General features: G+C 44.7%; 1 protein-coding gene and 1 pseudogene across 2 annotated transcripts; both read right to left on the bottom strand.

Moving 5' to 3' along the window:
* Positions 1–5,161: 5,161 nt before the first annotated feature.
* NANS (N-acetylneuraminate synthase) lies at positions 5,162–27,596 on the bottom strand. Of its 2 annotated transcripts, XM_063082316.1 has the most exons (6): positions 27,415–27,596; positions 23,122–23,337; positions 10,822–10,921; positions 9,712–9,866; positions 7,069–7,335; positions 5,162–5,392 (listed from the first exon to the last, which is right to left on the bottom strand). In XM_063082316.1, exons 1-6 carry the CDS (start codon positions 27,544–27,546, stop codon positions 5,183–5,185), a joined length of 1,080 nt encoding a protein of 359 aa, XP_062938386.1. In that variant the 5' UTR covers positions 27,547–27,596; the 3' UTR covers positions 5,162–5,182. The 2 variants fall into 2 exon arrangements, with proteins under 2 accessions (XP_062938386.1, XP_062938387.1); XM_063082317.1 differs by lacking the exon at positions 23,122–23,337.
* Positions 22,815–22,932, bottom strand: LOC134366287 (5S ribosomal RNA; annotated as a pseudogene).
* Positions 27,597–27,843: the final 247 nt, after the last annotated feature.

Genomic DNA, 27,843 nt, shown 5'->3' on the forward strand with positions numbered 1-27,843 from the left:
CTACTTATCTCCTCTAGATCCTATTGCGCTTTTCAGAGACCCTGAAGGCATCGGCAACTGTGTGTCACATCGTTCCACCTCTGCACCTGTGCCTTTGCTGCTGACCTCCTCCACTCCTCATACACACACATTTAGGCAGGAAAACCCTTTCTTCTCTTTGCCTGTCTTCCCCAGGCCTATCTGCCCCGGGAAGTCTCCCCAAGCTACAAGAATCTCTGTCAAAGCTACAAATCTGGGACCTACCTTTCCAAGTAGTTTGGAAGCTTTCTGAGGGCAGTTGTGTCCTACACCATGGCCACCTTGAAAAGTTCAGAAAGTCCCTTCAGTCCCAGGCAGTGAATGAATGACCACCGGGTGATTATCACCGATTTACAGAACAGCCAAGCTGGGAGGACCTCACAGATCACCCAACCTGACCCCATTGTACATTTGGGGAGACTGAGGTCCTGAAAGAAAGCTAGACCTTCTTCAAGTTACCCATGGTGATTTAGGGCTGGACCAGGCCTAGAGCCCAGATCTGTGCCCCACCCACCAGCTCCCAGGCAAGTGTCTGATCTGTCCCTTGGCCTAGTCCTTCAGGCCCAGCTTTCAACCTGGGACATTTTGCTGCTGCTTCATTTCTCAGGAGATTTTGGGAAGGAATCAGCAGTTGACTGTTGCTAAGCAACTGCATGCAGTTTTCCCAATGGTCTTCAGACAAAAAGGAGAAGAGAGATGAGTGGGGTTTGGGTAGCCCCAGACACTCCCATGCTTCTCAGATCCCTCAGATCCAGATGTTGCCAAGGAAACCCAGAAAGCCCAGTTTTCTGGAACAAAGTGCCAGAAATAGAGAAGGCCAAGTCAGCTGGACCTCACAGGAAGGCCAGCTCCTCTAAGAGGGAGGGGTTGGCCTCTTCCCAGGATCTGTGCCCTGGTTCTGCAGGGTCAGCATCCTGATTTGTCAAGTCCCTAGGTGGCTCTGAAGTGGTCCTGTGTTAAAGCATCTTAGGTGCTTGGTGGGAGGGCAGTGAGAGGGTGAGGAAAATGCAAAGCTGAATTCCCCTCGTGGTTCAAACAGACTCAGTTTGGACCATATAAAGCTGCCAATTTCCAATAGTTTTTTACTTAAAAATGGCACTTTCATATGGGACAATGTAATATAAGTAGAAATAAAGACAGAAAACCCCCTAAAAGTGCCCTTATTTCCAACCAAATAATTTAAAACCCTAGCTGGATAGATACCTAAGCACTATTCTCTGGGAATCCTGAGAAAAGGGAAAACAACTGGGAATGGCTCAAAGCTGAATTGTGACAGGCAGAGGACATCCTGACAGAGGGAAGGTGAGTACGCTTGAGCCCACATCTCTGTCCATCCCTGAAGACCAAGATCTATTCCCAGACCCACAGCTGCAGGGGCTGAGTAATAATAAATCTTAATATTTGTGAGGCACTGTTCTAATGCTTCACAACTAAACTCATTTGACTCTCACTTCATCCCTAGGAGGGAGGAAGTTATTCCAGTTCTATACGTGGCAAAATGGAGACACAGAATGAGTCATTTGCCCAAGGTCACACAGCTAGTGGTAGAGCTGGGGTCTGGGCCCAGGCTGCGAGCTGTGGGTCTGTGCTCATGTCCCCCTGGCATACGGTCCAGGGTGAGCGCAGCTGGTCTCTGGCCAGCACCTGGTTGCCCAGCCCCTCTCTGAGCTCTCATCTGCTTTTGCCAGGCTACTGTATGGGCCTGGCAAATGACTACCTTTGGACTACCTTCCTTGGGCTCCGAGATGAGGCCTTACATCCAGAGTGGAACTTGTTTTGAGAGTTTGGGATTCATGTGGCAGACAGAGCTGGACTATAAAGGATAAAAACTGGCTTTGTGCCAAGGCCTTGCTAGCGAGAAACCTGCAGTTTCAGTCCATAATCAATTATGTGACCTTAGGCTCATCACTTTCTACTTCTCAGAATGTCATCATTTGTAAAATGGATACATTTACCTTATTCTCTTTCAGATTTGAATTTGTAGAAATTTCTTTATTGACACAGCAAATTGTAGATATTTTTAAGTGACAGCAATTTTCTAATGTGTGATTTGTTTTAATAAAATATAAATACTGTCCCTTTTAACCATGTTTTTTTTTTTTTTTTTCAAAAGATGACCGGTAAGGGGATCTTAACCCTTGCCTTGGTGTGGTCAGCACCACGCTCACCCAGTGAGCAAACCGGCCATCCGTATATGGGATCCGAACCCGGGGCCTTGGTGTTATTAGCACCGCACTCTCCTGAGTGAGCCACGGGCCGGCCCTTAACCATGTTCTTTATTGGGAGTTAATGATGCTTCAAGTACATAGCACTCAGGCCTGCACAGGCCCTCACTCATCTCCTATTCTTTCCACATCTTTCTTGCCATAGTCAGCTAGTCCCTAACTAAATATCTCCAGTATCTCCAGTGATGGGAAGTTCACTACTTCAGAAGATAACTCACTAAGTTCTTGTTTATGTGGAAACAAATTCTGACTCCCAGCTGTTCCTATCCAAGATGGTATTATGTAGCTTTTGGTATCTTTATTACCAATCTTTAGCAACACCGAAGCCATTTGTGGTCATCTACCAATTTTTAGAGATTTCAGGAACCCTCCCTTCCCTGTTGTAGCATCTCTTCTGTTTCTGCAATTCCATTTTATCAGGGAGCAGGAGACAGTGATGTCAGCCTAGTGGAGGCACAGCCTAGTAGAGGGGGCACACAGAGATGGCCCTGCACAGCCTGGGCCTGGTGGCCAAAGGAGTCCATACATGATGAGGGGACAGCCTGCTCAAGAAAGCAAGCTGTATATGATGGGGAGTAAGCATGAGAGTGGAGGGCCCAGGTCTGAGTCTACTCTGTCCTGCTCAGAAGCCTTCCATAGTGGCCCATTGCCCATAGAACAAAGCCAATTTAGCAGGCTTTAAGCCCTTCCTTCCTTCTTCTCCATGTGTCCACTCCCTGCCAAACCCATCACTTGCTAGTCCTTGGGCACTCTGGGCATTTCCCAAGCCTGTGCCCCAAATCACATGATTCCTCCCTCAGTCACTTCTCAACCTGCAAGGTTGATTTAAAGTGCCACCTCTCCTAGGAGGCCTTCCCTGGCCAACACTCCTTTTCCCATCCCTACCCCGGTCTTGGCTCCTATGGTAAACATCTCAGTAATTCATACACATGGGACACTGTGTGTAGAGGTGCCTGCACCCGATAGGCTGTGACCTCTCAGTCAGGGAACATGGGCTGCCACACTGTGGGCCCAGCACTGCACCCCCACCTGGTGGGTGTTCAGGAGTGTGTTCTAGACCTGAGCTTCCCAACTGGAATGGGCGAGAGGTGTGCCCAGATATCAGTCCTTTAGCCATCGGGGCAGCCTGGTGCAGCATGAGCACAAGCAGCCCTGAAGTCTACCCATGCATGTCACACATGCTATCATTTCCTCTGCCTGTTTTAGAAAATGGCCCGTCTGATCAGTTCTCTCCAACATATTACTCAAAAGCCATTGAGTTAAGTTCTGTGAGCTCAGGGGCTCTTCCAACTCTCAGCTTCACCGATTCCTCCCCTCTGGGGGAATCCAGCTGGGGTTTGAGAAACAGCCTGGGCTCTTCTGACATTCCAGTCTGCCAGAGCCTGGAGGCAACCCACTGGTTCCTGTTGGACAACCCCCCACTGTCCCACCCCCCAGCACATTCTCAGCTAGAGCCCAGGCCAGATCCTCCCTTTCAGGTCCCATCCTGATTCCAGGCCCTGGAATACATCCCTCTACCACCATATTACGTCTCTCCTTGTTAGGAAGTCTCAGATATTTGCTTAAATGTCACCTCTACTGTTGAAAAAAAGTCCACGGAATAAGAAATTGATTGTTCACTCCATCTCTGCTTACAGGGAGAAACTAAATGTGTGAACACCAGCCAGAAATTGAAACTACTGCACTCTAGTTCTTAGGACATCACTTTTACAGGTTCTCTTCTACACGAGAACAATTCAGGATTCCGGTGCCAGCCCCCCACACACACCAACACGCATGCCTTTCCGGAAATTGTTTTGGGATCCACAGAAGAGGGAGGCTCTATCCTCACAAGTAAAGAAACTTGGGCTAATTATATGCATTTGAAAGGAGACTCAAATATACACATTGAAATAAGAGGAATTACATAGTAAACAAGGTCAAATCAATATGAACAAAGATTTAAAATTTGAAAGTACATTTGAAAAGAATTATTAATCTCAGTATTGGTTCAAAAGAACAAAAGGGAACACGACATTGGATCTCTATAAAAGGTGCATACCGCTTGTTCAAGGAAGGAAAACAATGAGAATCTTTCATTAGCTGGGTTTGTACCTTTATAATATGTGACAAAATTTTGATTATGGAAGGGCTGACTTCAGCATTACCCCCATATTTACAAACTGAGGCTCCAAGCCCCACACTCCCCATCCCTTTCACACTGATCTATTTTTCCCCTATGGCCCGTATCACCTTCTAACACACCATGTGACTGATTTCCCCACTGTGCTAATGGTTTATCCTGCTGTCATCTGAGTGGAAGTCCATGAGGAAGGGATTGGGGCTGTTCACTGCCATGTCCTCAGAGACTAAAGCAGTGCCTGGCACACAGCAGGCTCTCAATATTTGTTGAAAGAAGGAACACGTGCCACTTCCCTCTCTTTGCTCACAGAGATAGGAGTACTTTCAGCATTTCTCTGCCTACAAGATCCCGTGACCAATTTCTTCTTTAATGCTTGTGACTCTTAACTGGACATAGAGCCCACGGGCAGGCAGGTGATTAGGGTGAAAGGAGAGACAGCAGAGGCCAGTAAGGAAGTGAGATCTCAGGTCATTCAGGTTTGGTTTGGCAGGGAGTGAGCATGAAGTCTTCAAGGAGAGGACCCATATGCCAGCTTTTGCCTCCCTGTGCAGCCAGAGAGACACTGGATGATACTGCCTTGCTTCCGGGCATAGCTCCCCTCTGGGCTGGCCAACTTGAAGCAGAGACTGCCTTGTTCTCTCTATATCTCTCCAATGGGCTTGACAAAGGGCCTGGCCCAGAAATGTCTGCTGTCTCAGGAGGGATGGTGGTAGATGAAAGCCAGGTCTCTGGAGACCTCCACTCCTGGCCCACATCACCCAGCCACACCCAACAGTACCAGGAAGGCAACTGAGGATTCAGAGAATGGCACTTTATTTTAAGACTTAATTTTTTTGCCATGATTTTCTACCAATTCTTCCATGATGGTGTCATCTTCTTCAACAGTGACCAGAACCTTCTTGCCCACTAGATTAAAGATTTCTTCAGGAGGACAGCCTTTGGGCTCACCCACCTTCACAGTAAGCATGTCCAGTGTTAGAATGGTGCCTTCTGGAATTTTCACTTTGGCCACCACAGACTTGCCCAGCTGTGGACAAAATTAAGACTCAGTGCCAGTTTCAAGGAAGTAACTACTGCACATTGCTTTATACTCAAGGTCCCTGATCAGTCTTCACAGGGTACCTTGTGAGCAGGGACTCTGATGTCTCCCCCAGTGCCCGGAACAACAGCTCCTACATGGTAGGGATTCTGCCAGTGGGGGGGGGGGGGGGCAAATTCAGAGACTCCAAGGAGGCCCCTTTCAACAAAGTACAAAGAAAAGAACTCAGGCTTCATAGCTAGACAGAGCCAGGCTTAAATCCCAGTCAACTGGGGTAAGCCATGTTTTGGTCTCTCAGTGAAATGGGAAATAATGGTGCCTCTATTTTGTCAGGTGACTGTAAGGATTAGTCATCATGTACAGTGTGCCTGGAACACAGAATGCACTCAGTACATGGACACTATGATTACTTCTGTCATTATCCAGCTCAACATCTCATTGGAAACATGGGCAACCTGAGGCCAACAGTGGGCGGGTGACCTGGCCAAGGTTGCCCAGGATGAGAACCTAGAGCCACTTTGTTTGGTAAAATAGGGATGTGAAGGGCTCATGAGACAGTGAGTGTGACTTATTCAGAGGACAGGAAAGGGGCCTCCTAGGGAGGGGCAGATGGGACAGGCAGGTGAGGGGAATGAAGGATACATGAAGCCCATGGCCAGTGTTTCCTGCCTTTTCCATAAATGCTTTTAAACAAATTACCTATTATATTACTCTATATTCTCCATATAAGCACCTAAGACATCAATTCTTTGAATTTACTGCCAGGAAAAAATATCTATCAAATGATGATTATCAAATTATGTATCCTGGTGTATTTCACTGTTTGCCCAGGGAGCCAAATTAAGGGCTCAGCTGATGTAACTCTCATTCCAGTTTCTGATACGATTCTCTCCCCTTTTCCTCTGTGAGGTAGTTTGTTTCTTTTTGCTATTATTCTAATTTCCCGGTATATATGTATCTTTAATTTGGAGGCAGCAGGTAGGCCCCACTAGAATAAAAGATGACAATATTTTCCACACATGCCTAGCATTTATCTTTGCCTTGATGAGAAGCCTGCAGCAGTCTGGACACCTGGCTGCCCCAGATCGCCTAGCTTGAGGACTCAGAGGCCAAGAAGGTCCAGGCCATGGCTTCTAAGAAGCCCAGGTGGTCAGTGTGCCAGGCAGTGTGCCTCACCCTCAACTTCCCCTCTGTCTGACAGTCAGTGCTACATAAGGAATACGTGCATCATCACCAACCAACCACCGACTCGCTGCCCACCCATCCAGTGCCTCCCATTTAGGGAATGCTACAGGCTCTTCTCCCAATACCTCAGTAAACCCCTCACCTGAGTGTTTCTCAGGGTTTACCTGCTCCAAGGGACCCAGACTTGACCTATCCCAGGGCCTCACCCCTCTTACATCTCCTGGAGTCTAGGAGCACTGGGGCCACATGCTTCAGAGATTTAGTGAAAGACTCTAACGTGATCCTAGGTGACCAGAAAAACTGCTCCTCTTAAGTAACACGTTTCTCCTGCTGCTAATACAAGCCTGAAGAAACTTGGAGGGGTCGAGCAGCATTCCTTTATCATGTTATCAGCCTGGCTCAGGTAGGGTCGGTACTGACTCCACCTCTCAGGTAAGTCCACTGAACAGAGGAGCCAAGCAGCCTCGGGCTGGACCCACCTTCTCATTGCAGGCCACCTCACAGGGCAGCAGCTGCTTGGTCGGGGAGCCCATGGCCTTCTCCACAAGGCGCACAGACCGTACCAGCTCAGCCAACTCTTCAGGCTCCAGCGAGGCCGAGTGGTCACTCCCCTTCCAGGTTTTGTCCAAAGTTATGTGACGTTCCAACACCTTGGCCCCCAGGGCCACTGCGGCTACAGATATCGCTATGCCTGTTTCATGCCCAGAATAGCCTATGGGAATGTCAGGAAAGAGCTTCTGATATTCCTTTAAAATAAAAAAAGGAAAAAAAAAAGGTTAACTCCTGTGGCACTTTATGCAGCCTCTCCAGAGTCAGGCAGATCTGGGCTAAGCCCTAGTTCAGCTGCTAGTTTAGTGCAGCCATGGGTAAGATACTGAGGCTCTCTCAGCTCTCTTTCCTAGCAATAATAATAGTTCCTAATGAGGGTTGCTGTAAATGCATGAAAGCACTCAGCACACTGTAAATGCTCCAAAAACAATGGTTATTATTATTAAGAATGCATTTTTAAAATGTTTGACATGGCACAAACCACCAGGAATAACAACAGAACTATAACCAAATGCCTAAACTCATTCAAAAAGCACCTGTCACATTTAATTAGCCTAAGCTGCTGAAAGCAAGTGTGCTATATGCACAAATATCATCATTAATAATATATATAGCCCAATCTCAAAACAATTCTTTGGTGGAAATGCCAAATAATTTATTAATCAGCTATCTATAATTCAGTGAGTGCAACAAAAGACATTCTAAGTCGGGTGAGTCTTGTCAGTGAGTGTGTCCAGAAAGCTTAAGTACAGTAGAAGGACTCAGGAGGGGTTTAATAAAAGATTAGGACAGTTGGGTGGCAAAGTCTTTGAGAACCAGGCCTAAGGATTGTGCATTGAGTGCGGGTTGCTGGTCAGAGAATTCAGGCTGCTGTAATGTTGGTGGGCTGGCAAAACAACTATCTCTATGGTATCAACAGAGAGGACTTGACGGCACCTTGGTTGGGGATGCAGGGAAAAGGATATCTATGATATACTGAGAAAGAATATCAAGAAAAGCATTTGTGGACATACATACTAAATTGTTAATTATGGTAATCTCTGTGGGGTGGAGTTACAAGTTACAGGGGATGTTCACTTTCTGCGTTATATATTTCAGAGTTAAGAAACAATCATGTTCAAGTTTTTAAAATGACATGATTTAGAGATGGGCTAGAAGTGGAGAAAAAACTATGAGGACTGCAGGGACAGAAGGTTTAGGTAAAAAGATAATAGCACTGTCAGTTTTCAAAAAGGTTAATTTTCTTTTAAATATGAATCTTGTGTAGCAACATGTAAAAAAGCTTATACTACTATGGAAAAAAACCAGAATGTCAAATACTACACTGAAAGGAAAATATAAAAGGAAAACTGATTAACTGCACTATCAGGATTATAAGGGTGTGCATATATTTAGAATTTCATTAATGTTACTATGTTTTTCATGATAATTACCTTTTTTTTTTTTCTGGTTAAATTCAATTTTAAATAAAAAGTTAAATTTCAGGTGCTACCAGGAGAAACTGATAGAGGTGGCCTGAGACAAATAAGAGACAAAGAATTAGAAGGACATGGCCTATGTTCTAGTCCCACCTTTGCCACCAAAGTATTGTGAGGTCTCAGGCTTTTCCTTGGCACGGGACTTTGCCATCTTTTGTAAAATGACTGAGCTGGAGTGGGCAAAATCCTGGGAGAGAAAAAGCCCTCTCAAGGTTGTCATGTAGCCAGTTTGAACCTCAGGGATGCTGAGAATTAGAAGATAACAGAGCAGAATCCAGAAGTTTCAAGAAGATCTCCTACAACTCGATATGACAAAAGATAGACATCTGTACACCAGTGTTCACAGCAGCATTATTCGCAATAGCCAAAAGGTGGAAACATTCCAAACATCCATTGACAGATGAATGGATAAGCAAAATATGGTATATGAGAACAATGGATTATTATTCAGCTTTAAAATGGAATGAAATTCTGACATATGCTTCAACGTGAACTCTGAAGACTAAAAAAGGCAGACATAAAAGGACAAACATTGTATAATTCCATTTACACAAGGTACCTAGAGTAGTCAAATTCATAGAGACAGAGAGCAGAATGGTGGTTGCCAGGGGCTGGGGTGGGGGAGGGAGGAGGAAGGGGAGTTACTGTTTAATGCGTTCAGAGTTTCAGTTTGAGATGATGAAAAAGTCATCATTTATAGTCACCTGCTTTAGAATGTTTATGTGCTGGGCCGGCCTGTGGCTCACTCGGGAGAGTGCGGTGCTGATAACACCAAGGCCATGGGTTCGGATCCCATATAGGGATGGCCGGTTAGCTCACTGGGTGAGCGTGGTGCTGACAACACCAAGTCAAGGGTTAAGATCCCCTTACTGGTCATCTTTAAAGAAAAAAAAAAATGTTTATGTGCTTCTCAACTGCTTGGTTCTAATTTGATTCTTTAACAGCAAGACTGTCAAAGGATGTTCAAATTACAAAGTATGCCATGGTTGGTTAGAATTTGGGTTATAAAAGAGGTTATGTCTTCCCTGTAGTAAATAGCCCAAGAAAAACCATTGTGCCATGGCCCACTATGAAAACCCCCTCTCTCCTGCTCACCGAGATGACACGCAGGTTGACGTCCTCGGGCTGGAGCGGGTATGCACTGGTGCACTGGAGGAAGCAGAAGTTGGGGTTGAGGGGCTTTACGATCTTGTAAACTTGCTTCATGGTGTCCATTGACTGCATCCCACTGGAGATCACCATTGGACGGCCTGAGTAAGCCAACACCGACACTATCATCACTTCTTTTTAGGGGTTCTGACTCTCCCTCAAACATATCCCAACTGGTGTCATTCAGCTAAACCCCACAAACACCTCTAAAAATACCGTGCCAGCCACTGTGGGGGAACAGAGATGAGCTTGGTGGGTTCCTGCCCCCAACCATAGGAAATGTAGACTCTCCTGTGCTCTCCAACGTTATTCTTCAGCAAAGTGAACTGAATTAAGGAGACAGAGGAATTTCACATTCCTGAGAGAAAAATGAGCATCTCATCTGATTGACAGTACACACAGTATGGTAGTATGGTAGGGTAAGCACTGACCCCCCGAGTCATGCGCATGGGTGAGTATGAGGCCCAGAGTTTCCACTTCTAGCTGTGCTTGGACACAGCACTATCCTTCTCCGGGCCCCAGCTGCCTTACCTATGACAAGAAGATTCAGCATTGTAATAATATGACCTGCTTCAGTCCCAGGGTTGTTAGATGGATCAAATGAGATTACTCATTTAAAACTACAATGTGCAGACATTAGATATTATAATAGTATACCTACAGAATACTTCCCAACTCAGAATTTCCTCTAGGAAGTTGTTATATCCTTAAATTCTCATAAACTAAAAAAATTTTAATTAATTAAAAAGATTTCTTACAAAAACTGTCATATCCTCAATTTCTTTCCTTTCAAGTTAGCACATTAAAAAGTGGAAGTATATGCTGATTGAAAAAAGGTTTCTAAAGTTTGTCTTCAGCTGGCCAGTTAGCTCAGTTGGTTAGAGCATGGTGCTGATAACACCAAGGTCAAGGGTTTGGATCCCCATACCAGCCAGCTGCCAAAAAATAAAAAGTAAATAAAGTTTGTCTTCATGAAATTTACCTCAAAGTAGGTGGCCACCTGAGGAGCAAAAATATGAAAGTTTGGACTCCCTCAGGCAAAAATTTGACACTCACCTTTTTTGGCTGTCTTTTCCAGATAAGGAAAATTGTTAGTGTCCCCAGATCCAACTTTGAAAAATGGAACATTCAGCTCATGCAAAAACTCAACTGCCATCTACAAAAATCAAAAAGAGAGATTCTTTTCACCCCTGTTCAAAAACACTATCCTCATGATAGGTAAGGAATAACATACTAATAAAAAAGAAACCCTCCTCTTACCCAGTGAGGGATTCAGCAACTTGAAAGCCCGCGAAGATTTATCAGTCACTTCACTCAAACTCCAACATTCATTCATATCCACCCATACCTTTGTCCAACAAAGATTTAGGGCTGGTCTGTTCCACGAGATTCTGGACAAGAGTCAGACTCCTGACCAGATTCCTAGAGGCTCAGGGCCCAGTGGACAAACATGAAGGGATCATGACCTAATCTTGACCCAGAAAACCAGGCAGTGAGAAACTGAACGGCCCTCAAAGGCTTTACCCTTTCCTCAGGGCCAAACAGGCAGGAAAAGAGGCCATCGCAGTCCTTGCCAAAAGGAGGGAAATGGAGCACCTTGTGGCCTGGCCTTGACAGTGATCCACAGCTGGCAGGGCCCATTAGACCCAAGCCCTTTCAGACCTCAAACCAGGCTGCCCACAGAAAAGTGAACCTCAGTCACTTTTTTTTTTTTTTTTTCCCCTAAAAGATGACCGGTAAGGGGATCTTAACCCTCGACTTGGTGTTGTCAGCACCACGCTCTCCCGAATGAGCCACAGGCCAGATCCTCAGTCACTTTTTTTTGATGCAACATCACTGCTTGAGGTCACCTATCTAGGGCCCTCAACATCCTTACCTGGGATTCACCAGTGAACTCAGGAAATTGGTAAATGTCAGCAAACGCTTGGTGAAGGAATCAGTGGATCACAAGTTATAAGTAAATCTCAGTTTGCTGTCAAATCATACGAACTTAAAAATGACTTTTTTTTCCCCCCAGCTTCATGAGGTATATAACTGGTATACCAAAAGCTGTACATAATGTATACAATTTGGTGAGTTTGGACATATATATACACTCATGTTAGCGTCACCACAATGTAATAAATATATCCATCGCCTCCAAAGGCTTTCTTATGTCCTTTTTTTTTTTTTTTTTAAACTGAAGTTGAAAATCAGAATTGGGAAGAATCAATGTCTCAGAATGGTTCCAAATATCTTAAGTTCTATCCTAAAAATGCTGCCTGAGATGCAGAAGGAAGTTAGGACTTGATGAGCCAGGCCAGTGCTTCTCACACTTTATTATGTACACATGAATCTCCCAGGGATCTTGCCGAAAGGAAATGCAATTTCTGATCTTGTTGGTATGGAGTGGGGCCTGTAGGGGCCAAGAGGAGACATCCCCTTCAACCCTCTGAAGGTTCTCTGAAAAATCAACTAATAAACAGAGATAAATATGAAGAAAAGGTATAACAGATTTTATTATTTTAACATTCTGGGGAGGGGCAATGCACAGGGGAATCACAAGAGAGTCATTTCCCAACTGTCCAGTGGGGTACAGAGCTTATATACCCATCTTCACGGGGAAGAGGAAACAGGGGTGTAGGAGTAAATGATTCTTTGGAGGACACAGTGGGCCTGGAGTACATACAACGGCCTGGGACAAAGTCTATTTGGCCCACAGAGCAGACAATGGCTGGTAAACGATTTCTCTTCAAAATACTGAATGGGCCCAAAATAGAAGACAATGGTCTGTTACAAAAGTCTGTCCAGGTGTGTTGACACACTCCAGATTTTCTTCTTGTGATATGACAAGCCAATGAAAATGCCGGGAAAGGGCCAGAGGTAACTGTCCTCTTGTTTGGTGGGTCTAGACTTTAGGTAGATAAGGGAAAGGCTTCATTCTGTGCTTTTGAGAGTGACAGAGGATTGAGGGACCGGAGGTAGGGTGGGAAAGGGGTGGTCAGAGAGATCTCAAGGCTGCTTTCTTATTCCAGCCTGTCAAAGCACCATATTTTGGTGCAATAGGCCTGAAAAGTTTGCATTGCTAATAAGCCCCTGGGAATGCTGATACTGCTGATGCTGGCCCACGAATCAAACTCTGAGCAGCAAGGAGCTAAGCTACTATGCATGATAATCCAGAGGGCATGGGGGTGGTAAGTATGAGAAGGTCATTCTGCAAGTGGCTTTTTAAATCAACCCACTGTGGCCTGAGCTTCGTCCATCTTCCCAGCAGGTAATGAGCTACTCCAAACACTGTGGCCACACTCAGTGGATAACTTTGCTGCTATGTAAGTCCTCTAACAGTGTACAGGTGAGGGTTGCTGGAGAGCCATACAGAGTGGTTAACCAGCCAGTGAGCAGCTCAAAGGCATTTTGCAAGCCTCTCGGTCCAAGAGATACTGTGTAGTGTGGCCCGAGTGCCACTCACCTCCAAGTGTCTAAACCACTATTATGGATTGAATTGTGTCCCCCAAAAGTTTAATGTGTTGGAGGCTTGGACTGTGACAGTGTTAAGAGAGTGGGAAGTCCTATTATGGCAATTGAAAGGTCGGGCCTTGAAGAGGTGATTGAGTTGGTAGTTTAATGGTGGTCCTGGGCGTGGTTCTAAGGGCTTTAAAAGGGGAGCACATGAGGAGTTATCTCTCTCTCTGCTTCCACCATCTTGCAATATGAGACCCTTGGGTCACTGCTGCCACCACCAAGATCCTCACCAGATGTGTCCCCTGGACTTTGAACTTCCCAGCCTCCAAAACTGCAAGCAATAAATTTCATTTTCTTACGAATTACCCAGTTCCATGTATTTATGTTATAAGCAACAGAAACGGACTAATGCAACCACCTTCCATACATTTTGGTTTCTGTGGCAGCTGGCTGGTACAGGGGCCCTTGGCCTTGGTGTTATAAGGCTGCACTCTAACCAACTGAGCTAACCGGCCAGCCTATGCACTTTCGCTGCTCTTTCCCTCTGCTTAATTTTTCCTCTTCTCTCTTTTCCTTTCCATATTTTTCTGTCTCACTCTCTCCTGTTTATCTGTCTCACACTGTTTACCAGCCATAAGATGGAACTGAAAAACATCCGTTTTTAATATATTTATTGAATGAAGTATAATTTCCCCAACCTTCTCGCTCTATCTGGCAGATGAACAGTGTTTCCTCTTTAGAGAGAAACCTCTATACTGGTTTTTTCTACGTACAGTAATGTTCATTTGCGGAAGAGTGGGGGCAGAGCAAGCAGGAAAGGAGGGGGCCAAATGCAGAAAAAGCCTTCTGCAAGAGCTTACCTATGGAGGCTGTAAAACCTGCATGGAATTCTGTAATTTTCAAGTGAGGAGAAAAGGACAAGTTCATGCTTAGAAGGGGAGGGTGCGCCTCATTTTGCAGACCTCCAGGGAACCATCGCCACCTCGTGGCCATTTAGAAAACTGCCACTCAGGATTCAGCGCCCTGCAAAGCGTGCCAACGTCAGTGATGTGGAAGATCCTAGCTTTCCCTCCTGAGGCTGTGCCAGGGCGGGTGCGGGTGCAGGCTGGCTCAGTGCCCAGTGACCCCTTCTCTCCGTGGACTCCTTGGCTTCCCACACCTCCCTGCCCTGCTGTCGGGCTTCTCTCCATCAAGGGTACAGTGCAGCTGGGCAGCCTCACGTCTTCTCCCTCCCTCCCGCCCACAGCACAAAGCCTTTCGTGTCTGTCTGCAAGGAACTCAGCCATGCAGGACTCTCTTCTTCGGGCACCCAGCTGGGTTCAATACACAGAACGGGTCCCACCAACAGACTGATTCGAGGAAAACGCTTCCCTGCCATAGCTCTTCCTTAAAGGGTCTCAGTAGATCAACTTGTCTGACTTTTTAAACCCAGTGTTTCCCAAACTTATTCAGCTCAGGACTTTTATTGGTATTGATCCTAATTCAATTAATTAACTAAAATAAAGGATCGACAATGCATGTCCACAGAACCCCCTCTCCATATTATGCACTGTGAGAAACTGGGAACTGCTGACTGAAGGAAGGAAGGAGTAACAGAAAAGAGAGAGGTGGAGCCGGGGTTTTTCTAAAACTCCTTCCTCTCCCCTGTTTTTGGATATGGTAGGAAAGGAAAAAGAAGCCCATGGTGATGAGTTGGGGAGAACAAGATGCTCCAGAGCCACCCAGGATAGGGAATAGTGGGGAGACACAGAGCCATGAAAAGGCTGGGCCAGAGCTGACTGGTTGGCTCACCTGGTTAGAATGTGGTGCGGAGAACACCAAAGTCAAGGGTTCAGATCCCCTCACCGGCCAGCACCCCCCCACCAAATTTTTTAAAAAAAACAACGGCTGGGCCTATCCTCAGCATGGCGGCCTGTCCTCTGCGCGGCAGCCTGTCCTCAGCACAGCGGCCTGTCAGAGGACCATGACTTGAACAGAGGCTGAAGCCCTGCCGGCAGGGTGGCAAGGGGAAAGACGAGAAGAGGGAGTAAAGGGCATTACAGACGCAGGTGCCAGGAGGGAGGGCACCTCCGCTAGGATGGGTCACTATGGGAGCGAAGCGCGTCCTTCAGGGAGAGCCACCTCCACAGACAGTCATGGCTTCTATTTGTTTACCCAGTAGAATTTTCCGTTTACACAAAGACACTCTACTCATTTCTCAGCTACGTGGCCTGGTAGTTTTCTTGACCTTAATAAAATTCTGCCACACCTTAACCTTCCCTCAGCACACAGAACACCCTGGAGCAGCATACAGAGTGGAAAAAATAAGCTCTCAATAAATGCCTACTATCTATAAGGAAGTTAGGGTGGGTGAATGCTGGGAGCCGCTTGCTAGGCAAACCGGAACAAGGGACCAATCCACCTCCAACAGCCTGGTGAACAGGAAATGCTGGTTCAGCAAAGGGACCTGGCCACAAAGTAAATTAACCCTCATGAAGGGTCTGAAGAATGCACTTTCCCCTCACTGCCTGTGCCCCAGGCCAGTGGAACAAACAGCATCCCTAGGACTGAGGATCCTCCCTGCCCACATAGACTGCAGCGGAAAAACTCCAAAGGGTTCTAAGTAACAGAACAGCTACCATTTGGGGGTGCAGACCTGGCACTGTCCTTGACCCCACAGGCTTAACTGAATCCTCCCCACAGCCCTGAGGAAAAGGCATCTGTGTGATCCCATTTTTACAGATAGGGCCACTGTGACTCCAAAACTTTATATGAGGAAACCAAGCCACACAGAAAGTGTCAGCACCACGACCGAGCTCAGAGAGCATGTCTCAGACACCAAACAGAAGGGCTTCCTGGGAGTGGAGGGGAAAGAAACCAAGGACGGGGTACAGGATGAGGCAGCCCCCACCAGCAAACATCCAGACTCCTCTCTATCTCCCAACTGTGCCTGGTCTCAGCTGAAGCCATCTGGAGGGAACACCCTAAAGAAGTGACTTTTCCACAGCAGTCTCACAGATGCAAGGAGGTGCCTTGCTCCTACATAGATTGGGAACTCGGGCCTGGAAACGTGGACTGAGCAGGAAAGTCCTTATTCCAGGTGTAAGTCATCTTGGGTGACATCTTCTCTGGTTCTGTGTTGACTCAGGACATCAGAGCAGAGAGAGCCCTTGGACTGCAGCTTGTTCACACACAGAAAAGGAAACGGGGACACAGGCAGGGAAGGGGCTCAGCAAGGTCACACTGAAAGTAAGGGCAGTCAGAGCAAGTGCCCAGAGGTCCCAGCCCTTAGCCTGGGTTACTCTCCCCTTAATTGTATGAAGGTACTTTTGTGGAAAAATTGAATTAAAAGATAATATGAATCTTTCCATGAACATTTTGAAGACCTCTCATAACATTTGCTGAGTGCTGTGTGCTATGCTTTATGTCAATGGACACATTTAATCCTCACAATGACCCCGAGATGGGTTCTGCTACTAACTCCACTTTACAATTGAAGAAACAGAAGCACATGGACCTCCACATGGACACACCAGGAATGACAGGCCAAGCCATATTCAAACTCAAAATCCATGCACTTAACCACTGGACCACACAGCCAGTGTATATACTATTCATCACAGGGTCCCAAATATTTTGATCTTTACATTCAAAAAATTACTGAGGACTCTTTTTTTTTTTAAAAGATGACCGGTAAGGGGATCTTAACCCTTGACTTGATGTTGTCAGCACCACGCTCACCCAGTGAGCTAACCGGCCATCCCTATATGCGATCCAAACCCGTGGCCTTGGTGTTATCAGCACCACACTCTCCCGAGTGAGCCACGGGCCGGCCCTACCGAGGACTCTTACAGAGCTTTTGTTTACATGGATTATATCTTACCAAATTAAAAATTAAAACTGAGGAATTTTTTTTTAACTTTTTATTTTGAGATAATTGTAAATTTACATGCAGCTGTAAGAAATAATACAGAGAGATCCTATGTACCCTTCCCCATTTCCCCCAATGGAAACATCTTGTGAAATTACAGGATAATATCACAACTGAAGATTGACATTGATAAAGTCTACCAATCTTACTAAGATTTCTTCATTTTTACATGTACTCATTTGTGTGTGCGTGTATATACTTCTGTGCAATTTTGCTATGTGCACACACTCATGCGACCACCAGCACAGTTGAGACACAGGTGCCATCACTGCAAGGATCTCTCAAGTTAACCCTCATTAACCACATCCCCTTCTTCTCACTAGCTCCTGACAACTACTCATCTCTATCTCTATCACTCTGCTATTTCAACAACGTCATATAAACAGAATCATACACTACACAGCCTTCTGAGATCGTTCACTCAGCATAGTATCCTTAAGATGCATCCAAGCCATTGCATGTATCAATAATTCATTCCTTTTCATTGTTGAGTAGTACTCTGTGGTATGGGTTAACAGAGTTTAACCGCTCACTTGCTAAAGAATATTTGGCTTGTTCTAGTTTTGAGCTACTATGAATAAAACTGTTATGAATACTCATATACAGGTTTTTGTATAAACATAAGTTTTCATTTCTTTTAGGATAAATTGCCAAATGACAACTTGGTGGGCCATATGAAAAGCACATGCCTAGTTTTATAAGAAACTACCAGTACACTTTAAGTGGACGAATTATACAGTATATGAATTATATCTCAATAAAGCTTTTAAAAAATAAAAAAGAAACTGCCATACTGTTTCTAGAGTGATCATACATTCCCACCAGCAATATAGGAGCGATCCACTTTCTCTGCATCCTCATCACCATTTGGTGTTGATTTCAGCCACAGTGATAGCTGTGCAGTGATACCACATTGTGCTCTGAAACTGAGAAATGTTTAAATCATAAGAGTAGAAAAGCACAAAAGAAAAAAAAGAGATACATTGGACATCATCAAAATGAAAGATGTTTGTGCTTCAAAAGACACTATCAAAAAAGTAAAATGATAACTCACAGAATGAGAACATTTTTTCAACCATTTGTCTGATAAGGGACTTATATTTGTAATATATAAAGACAAATAATCCAATTTAAAAACTGGCAAAGGATCTGAATAGACTAAATCCTCCAGAGAAGATGTAGAAATGGCCAATAAGCAGATGAAAAGATGCTCATCATTAGCCATCACAGAAATGCAAATCACAATCACAATGAGATACCACTTCACCCACTAGGATGGATGGAATCAAAAGACAGATAACAACGAATGTGGGGTGGGGATGTGGAGAAATTGGAACCTTCATATACTGCTGGTGGGAATGTAAAACGGTGCAGCCGCTTTCAAAAACAGTCTGGCATTCCTCAAAAAAGTTAAATGTAGAGTTATCATATGATCCAGCAATTTTATACATACACACACAAGTATGTATGTATAAAATTGTATTTTTATCTCTCTCTCTATATATATATATACCCAAGAGAAATGAAAACATGTCCATACAAAACCTATACATGAATGTTCATTATGTATCAATTGAACATTATTCAGCAATAAAAAGGAAGTACTGATACATGTTATAACATGGATGAACCTTGAAAACATGATACTACATGAAAGCAGCCTGACTCAAAGGACCACATACTGTATCATTCTGTTTATATGTAATGTCCAGAAGAGGCAAATTTACAGAGACAGACAGTAGATTAGCGGTTGCCTAGGACTGGGAGAATTAGGGATTTGAGAAGTCCTGCTAATAGGTACTTTTTCTTTTGGGGTGATAAAAAAATGTTCTAAAATTGATTGTGGTTAATGGTTGCACAACTCTATAAATATACTAAAAGCCACTGAACTGTATACTTTAATTGGGTGAATTGCATAGTGTGTCAATAAAGCTGTTATTTTAAAAAAAAGACACACAGCACAACTTTCATTAGCTACTGCCAGAGGAATGACGTTACCATATCACATAGCCTCTGGAAAACTCCACTATACATTTCTGACAGGATGACAGTAAAAAAAAGGCAAATAATATTTAAATATCATTGTGATAATAGTTCTGATTTTGTGGACCTTCTGAAAGGTCTCATAAATCCCTCTCCCCAGGGCTGGGCATGACCCACACTTTGAGAACCGTTGTCATACACATCTCATTACCCTGGTTATTGGTGTTTTTATTGTCACTGCCATGAAATTCCCAAATAACATTTCTTCCATTTCTCCTCACTCTGGATCCAATACTAGGTATGGTCAGGTTTTAGGAAAACAGTGTCCTGGGGAAGAACCTACACAGTGGGGGAGGAAGGATGACTAAACTACTGAGACTAATTATTTTTAACAAACAGGTTAGGACTTAGTCCTCCAGATGAAAGTATTTCTCAAAGTAATTACTTCGGAAAAGACTATCTGCTTATTCCAAAAATAATACTAGAGACCCAAAATATTTTTGTACTCTTCTTTAGTAACCTTCTCCAGAGGCTGTTTATGAGCCCTGCAAAACAGAAAAACAAACAAAAAACCCTGCCTCGTTACTTATCTGTTACTAAGTCAGTTCACATCAAAAGTTCTGCCCAGGAATTTTAAGCCTATTCACATTTGGCACAACAACAATTAGTTATTTCTTAAACCCAAAAACCTGCCCTCTAAGGACAAGAACTTGGCTACCCCTGAGGGACTGAGTTCTACAGGCAATTCTCAAAGGGCAATCTTAAACCTTTCTGAACCAACAGTACTTGCGACAAGCACATAATGAAAACACATGTCACATCCGGGGTACATTCTTCCTTCCCTCCAGATATTCACTAAGCACTTACTACAAGCCAACGCTATGCCAGGACCTGGGTTCATGGTGAACACAACAGACATGGTCCTCTCTTGAGCAGTGAAGACAAGCCTACGTGTTGGGTATTTTTAATCCACCACCTGACTCTTTACCTATGAGATCCAGAGGGACACAAGAACATTGTGGTCAGGAGGGTGGGCTCTGGAGGCAAATCACCTGGGTTGGAAACCAGCCTCTGCTGATCACTAGCTATTGACACTCTCTGTGCTTCAGTTTACATTTCTGTAAAATGGGAATAACTGTCCTATCTTACAGGGTTGTTGAGAGGAGTAAATGAGTTGGTAGGTTTAAAATACCTAGCACAAAACTTGGTAATAATTAAACACTCAAATGTTAAAGATTCTTATTCTTGATCACTCAGTTAATAGTAGAACCAGAAACAACACCCAAGTCATTTAGATTCCAAAGCCCATGTTCTTTCCTCTTTAACATATTTTGATTTACATATCTGTTAAGGATCTAATAAAAGCCACAAAAGAGATCCTCTCTTTTGTTTGGCTTACTCATTTATTTATTCATTCAACAAATATCTCCTGAGAACATATGGGAGGGGGAAACCTGAACCAAGTGGGGGCACAGGAAAGAATTCCCTGAGGAAGTTCTATTAAAAGTGGAATCAGAAAAAAGTCCAGTTCCAGGGTGCTTGGCTCCTAGGCCAAGAAGCCTGAATTCCATCGCACTGTCCTCCAAGTGACAGAATTTTGGAAGAACAATATTTAACCAGAGGCAAGATGTTATGATTTGTCTGTTGAAAAACAACTCTGTTTCTTTAAAGGATACCACACACTGCCTCAGAACTCTCCCAGGCAATGAGTGAACTCAGGATTGATACAATAATGCCCCTAAAATGTCTTACTGGAGCTGTGTGGTTCTGTTGTCAATACTTACATGGCTTACTGATTCCTTTCTAAAATGGAGGCTGTTGGGCCGGCCCGTGGCTCACTCGGGAGAGTGCGGTGCTGATAACACCAAGGCCCCGGGTTCGGATCCCATATACGGATGGCCGGTTCGCTCACTGGCTGAGCATGGTGCTGACAACACCAAGTCAAGGGTTAAGATCCCCTTACCGGTCATCTTTAAAAAAAATAAAAATAAAAAAAAAAAAATAATAAAATAAAATAAAATAAAATGGAGGCTGTTCTGTAACCAGGTCAAACTGAATTTCAGCAAACCCAGTTATCAGAGTTGGAACTGGACACAGAACGAGGACCCTGCCTCAACCTGCAGGTTAGTGATTATTTAAAGATCAGCAATATATCTAAGCAACCCTATTAGGTACATATTCCTAAAACAATCTGTCCCCTTGCCCCAGTGCAGCTCTTAGGCCGAGAGACTCTCCAGCCAACATCAGTCTTCGCCCAACATCAAGGGTGGTGCAGAGCAGGGAAAAGCCCAAAGACTCTGCTAAGCTTTCAGACCTTCTCTAATGAGACTAATGCTCTGGGAGGGCTGGACTGACACCTGGGTGGCAGCAGCTGAGGGACGGCGGAAAGCACACGGCACTAGGCTTCAGATCTGCTGCCTTCAAAACCTGTTTCCTAGCTGTGTGATACTGAACAAACTTCCCAGCCCCTCTGAGCCTCTACTTCTTCATCTGTAAAATGGGGCACTGTCGGGATAAAATATATCACTATATGTGAAGACGCTTTGTAAACTATAACATACGATTCAAAAGTAGGGAATTACAATTGTTAAACGCACACAGATCTGAAGAATGTCATGCTTATGAATGCTGTGAATTAAGGAATGAATTTGGTCTACAGAAATGAAGCCTGAAACTACCAACTTTCCCAGAGGCCTAGGTGTTCCACTTTTTAAACTACCAATGGCCTGGGCTGGATGTGTACTTTTTTGACTCAATACACATATATTTTGGTGTTGGAAAAGAGGCACAATAGTCAGAGGTCTGCTTCAGACAATCTGGTTGACCAAAAGAAAAGAAGTGTTTCAAGAGCAGAAACACCTAAGTTGTTTGGATTCCAAAGAATCTTGAACTTTTTCAAGAAAAAGTGTTCTTAGGTTTCATCTAATAATCTATTTCTGAGAGGCTATCCTAAGGAAACAATCCAAAACACAGAAAGAAGACATTCATCTCAGCATTATTTATTAGCACAAAAAACTGAAAGTAACACTCATGTCCAAAAGTAGAGGAGTAGTTAGTTATAGTGCACACATCCTCCAAAAGAAATATTAGACTGCCATTAAAATCGTTAAGCATAAGATGGGGTAAAAGCTTGTGGTATAATGTTACCTGGGAAAAGCATGCACAGAACTACATGTTCACAAATATTATAAGCAGGCAATAAAACATGCATATAAAAAGATATCAGGAGGAAATATATAAAAAAGAGCTGCCATATAGGGATTATGAGTCAGTTTTTCCTCTTTTTCCTGCTTTCTAAACTTTCTGTAATGTTATTTTTACAACTAAAACTTTTTTACATTTGAAAAAAGAACACATGAAGGAACGGTAAGGAGGCAGGTCACAGAGCAGAAGGGACTTGACACCTGGCACTAGCTGGACTCTTCCAGGATGTCAGTGCAGCTGAGCCTGAAACCACCCAGGAGCATTGTGAGAGCTGCTCCCTTTTGCACAGTCCTGAGGCCACCCACCCAAGTCAGTCAAGGCTAGTTAGCAGGGGCAGACTACTGTCAAAATTCTGCTTTCCTAGCTCCTAATCCAGACCACATTCCACTGGGAGGAACCTGGCCCAGTGGCTGTCACACAAGCTTGAGGACTCTGGGAGTCCAGTTTGGCTGCCCCCTACTCCCAGAGACAACTTGTTTTTATAAACTCATCTTTATTTTTATTTTTTTAAAGCCTACAGCACCTGATATTCCCAGGCAGCCTCCTATCCAAGTAATAACCAGGCAAACCCTCCTTAGCTTCCAAGATCAGAAGAGACTGGGCATGTTCAGGGTGGTATGGCCATAGGACAACTTGTTTTTAAAACTATGGTAGCCATCTCATAAACTCTCACTGGGCCTGGTACCTGCTAGCCTCCCATTTGGTTGGGCACAGAAAGGGTGAGAAAGGGCTGGAGCTGGCTCTAAACTGAAAGCCACCAGGCCATATGCTGTTCCCTGGTCTGTTAAAGTAACAAATGACAGTGGCAGAGGGCTCACCTCATCCATGCCGGAGGCAGTGAAGAATATCCCAACCTCCTTGGCATATCTCTGCAGCTCCCTGTACTGGGCATGGCTGAATTCCAAGTGTCGTTTGTGCTCCCCGTATGTCCGCCCCCAGGAATGCTTCGAAGTATACGGCCTCTCCAATGCTTTCCGATTAAATTTGAATTCCAGCTCACTTTTCTGGAACTTGGCACAATCTGCTCCACATTCCTGCAACACACATTAGGATGTCTTTCAGTGACCTGCTGTGGATTCTCAGAGACAGTAGAAATGCTGGGGCAACTGCTATGACATCACTATCTTGGAAAATGACAGTGATTCACAAAGATGTTAAGGATGCCTAAAGAAAAGAAAAAGAGGAAGCAAGAAAGTATGGAAAAAAGAAAAGGTTGTTTGGGGATAGGAGATCCAACTCCTGCCCCCCATTTTTCCCTCATAAAAAAAAAAATTAGTGTTTTGCTTTGTTTTACATCGTGATGTTAAAAATGATGAATCAAGGAGTTACAGCAGATTTTAAGTTATGTGAGGGTACTTCAAAAAGCTCTCGGGAGGGCCGAGCCCGTGGCGCACTCGGGAGAGTGCAGCGCTGGGAGCGCGGCGACGCTCCCACCGCGGGTTCGGATCCTATATGGGAATGGCCGGTGCACTCACTGGTTGAGTGCAGGTCACGAAAAAGACAAAAAAAAAAAAAAAAAAAAGCTCTCGGGAAAACAGAATTAAAAGATAATATGAATCTTTCCATGGACTTTTTGAAGTACCCTTGTATAACTCAGCAGAGAACAGTAAAATGAGCACTGGGTCAGAATTTAGGGAAAAAAAAGGCAGTTTCTGGCTTAACTCTGATCCTAACTCTTGGATAAGTCACTTCCCATCTCTGGACTAAGTTTTACCATCTATACTAACAGCAGTGTGGGCTAGCTCCAGTATGTGTAAACTGTTCTGAGAAGGCCAGGGATGGGAAACAAGGGAACAGAGCCCTGTGTCCCTTTCTCTGATTACAACAATAGCACCTCTCCTTTTACATGTTCTGTGCTTGTTCTCGTCTGCACTACATTTAGTTTGGACAACAGGTTCTGTGGCAAAAAGCAAACAAATAAAACTGAGAAATGCCCCAACCTATGTAATATTTATTAAGCAGAATCAATAATATAAAAGCTATAAATGCTATAATTCTATGGTCAGCCTCCAATCTCCCAGAATTGTTTCAGAAAACTATTCAATAGAAAGACTAAGTGAAATCTTCTAAAGTCTCAGCTTGCTGCCATTTCTGTAGACGTATTCATGCTATTGGAAACCTTTTGGGTCCAGAAACATCATGCTGAGAGTGTTACTCCCATACCTGGAAAAATCACAAGATAGCATGGTCGGGACTTAATGCAGGAAAGAAGTTCAAAGAACATCAGAACTGAAAGTGACCTAGGGTAACAGGTTCTCATTGTCTAAATGAAGATTCCAAGGCCCGAGTGACCTGACCAAAGCTGCACAGTGTCTATGGCAGAGCTGGCCAGATCCCTTTCCTAAAGGCTGCAGAACATGGGTGTCCCAACCCATGATTGCAACCTGGATTCCTTCAGCAAGCCGAGGAGGAGGCTTTCACAGTGTCACTTCTGGTTCCCTTCGCTTCTCACCCAGCTCTCAAGAAGTAGACTTACCCTCAAGAAGTTAAAAAGCTTGTCTCCATCTGGAAAAATCTGCCCTTTACAGGAAGATAACAAAACTGAAACAGCAGAAACTGCTAATGACAAGAACTCAGATAAAGTTCCATTACATTCTACATAACAGCAGTTGTATGGGGAGAGAGCAGGTTCCTCCTCTTCTTTTCTCAGCTTCTTTTCTAAAAATGAGTAATTTCTTTATCTTTTTAATGCTATGGTGAACTCTACATTCAGAAAACACAATCAATGTCCATTTTACTATAATGCTGATGGTTTCTTCACTCAAGGTTTTATTGCTTTTCTTTTGTGTTTTGGCAGCTGGTGCGTTTGGGGGTCAGAACCCGTGACCTTGGTGTTACAACACCATGCTCTAACCAACTGAGCTAACCGGCCAGCCCTTAATTGCTTTTCTACCGCAAAAACAAGCAGCAGAACTCCATGATGAGCAAAGATGTGATTCCATTTGCATCAAAGTTTGAAAGTTAAAAGTATACTCATGGTGCTGATTACACCAAGGTCCAGGATTCAGTCCCTGTACTGGACAGCCTTCAGGAAAAAAAAAGTATATTCAGTTAGTTAATATCTAATTATAATATGTTTTATTATAATAAAATAAAAATAATGTAACAAACTCTACTTTTAATATTGCAAAAAGATTAGTTGCATGAGCAAGCCGGTTTATACACAATACACTCTGGGTAACTAAACTTGCAAATGTGACTCCATCTATAGCAGCCAATTAAGACAAAATAAATAAATCTTAAAATATAAGGATTTCAAGAAATTCTTCTGCTTTAAATTCTAAAACAAAAACACCCACATATTGTAAAGCAAGGGAAACTGAGGCCAAGAGAGGAAAAACCACCAACCCAAGATTATTCATCTAGTAAATGATATCTTGACTCTTAACACTGTAATACAGCTTCAAACTCTCCACTCTCCTCCCCCTAGAGAACTATCCTCCAAAATTAAAAGACGGAGGCCGGCCCGTGGCTCACTTGGGAGTGTGTGGTGCTGATAACACTAAGGCCATGGGTTCGGATCCCTACATAGGGATGGCTGGTTAGCTCACTTGGGATAGTGTGGTGCTGACAACACCAAATCAAGGGTTAAGATCCCCTTACCGGTCACCTTTAAAAAAAAAAAAAAATTAATAGAGGGAAAGAGAGAGAGAGAAAATATTAACTTTATTCCCATGGTTTCAATATCTCTAGGTATTTTTACAACTTCAGCATTCAAACAGATCACACCTTGAAAAAACAGTCTTCTCCCCTAAATTAGAAGCAGGAATTTCCCCCTGGAAAACAATGTTACAGTACAAAGACTAGAGCCCTGTGGCTAGGAGCAAATACTGAAAACCCCATGATTTACTAGCTGTGTGCCCTTGGGCAAGTCACTAATCTTCTCTGAGCCTTTAAAATGAACCAGCAGCATCTACTGCATTGAGCTGTTGGAGGAATTTCATGAGATGGTGCATTTAAAGCACTTAGCCCAGTATCCGGTAGAGTAAGCACTTAGAAAAAGTTAATTGCTACTTTTGTAAAATAATTTTTAGGATTCAGTGGTTAGGCTTTCATAAAAGCAGTTAGTCCTGAAAGTGAGACAAAACCTAATCACAAGTAATATGAAATTGGGTGAACAGCACTGATGAAGGGAAAGAAAAGACGGCATGACCTATCTGCAAACCAAGAAATCACAGTGCAGATTTTATTCTGGGAGCTGGGGTCATAATGAATATGACAGTCTCTTCAGAGGGACTCATAGTGTAACAGAGAGTGAGAGAGCAAGAGAAAGCGCTTAAACGACAATGCAAGGGGAGGTGGGGGTGGTGAGGGGTTGGAGAAAGTATCCAAGAAGTAGACCTGAACTTGAATAGAAATTTACCAAAAGAGGGAGCATGAATATTCATAAACATCACATCACCAACAGCGGACATTTTTTGAATCCTATGTGCCAAGTACTGTGCTAAGAGCTTTCCATGAATTATCTCAGTTGATCCTCATAACTCTAGAGGTAAGTAGAGTTATTATCGAGCCGGCTTTCACATGAGGAAACAGACTCACAGAGTTAAAGAAACTAGCCCACGTTCACACAGCTGGTAGGTGGTGACATCAGGAGTTGAACTCAGAGCTCCTGCTTTTAACCATTTCATATTCCAAACACAGAGAAGGGCAGGTCAGAGAGACCACAGCAACTTCCAGGAAGTTTAATTCCTGGAAGTAATTTGATGTCACTGGAAGGCATCAGAGATGGACACGATAGGCAGGAAGGGGTCAGGTCATTTAGATCCTGTAGTCTACGTTAAAGGGTTTCGGCTCTACCCGCCGGCAACGGGGAGCCACTTGAAGGTGCCAGGCGGGGGTATGACCTCCTCAAATCCGTGTTGTGGGAACACCGTTCTGGCACCAGGAGCGGGAGGTAAGATGTCGGGTTGGGAGGCAACTGCTGTAATGCAGACAAGTAAGGAAGGCGGCGGAAGGGGTGAGGAAGAGGGGTTCGAAAGGGCTAGCAAACGGACCGGGCGAGCGTGAGGAAGGGCCGGGTGCCGGGGACGGAAGGAGAGCACGCGGTCCGGCTCCCCGCGGCCCCGGCCCGCCCCGCCCGGCGCCCCTCGCCGGAGCTCTCCCCTCACCTTGGCCGTGCGGATCATGCGCTTGGCCACGTCCAGGTCGCCTTGGTGGTTCTGGCCAATCTCAGCAATGATGAAGCACGGGTGTTGCCCGCCCACCCAGCGCCCGGGACACAGCTCTAGCTCCAGCGGCATCGCGGCTCGCGTTCCGGCGCCTCACTGCCTGCCCGGGCCGGCCGCCGCCGCCTGGGTCCTTCGGTGGGAGGCCCCCCGCCGCGCCACGTCAGCCCGAGACCGCTGCGCAGCCAATCCCCGGGCCCCGCCTCGCTCCCGACAGCCAATCGGGGCGGGGGGCGGAGCTTCCTGCGGGCCGGGCGGCGGGGCGGGACCCGGGAACCTGAAGGCGTTGTCCTGCGCAGGGCGTGCGGCGTTCGACCTCGCAGCGCGGACTCTGGCTGCCGCGGGGTCCTTGCGTACGCCGAGAGCAAGCAT

This window comes from Cynocephalus volans, chromosome 17 (genome assembly GCF_027409185.1).
Source record: "Cynocephalus volans isolate mCynVol1 chromosome 17, mCynVol1.pri, whole genome shotgun sequence".
Classification (NCBI taxonomy): Eukaryota; Metazoa; Chordata; class Mammalia; order Dermoptera; family Cynocephalidae; genus Cynocephalus; species Cynocephalus volans.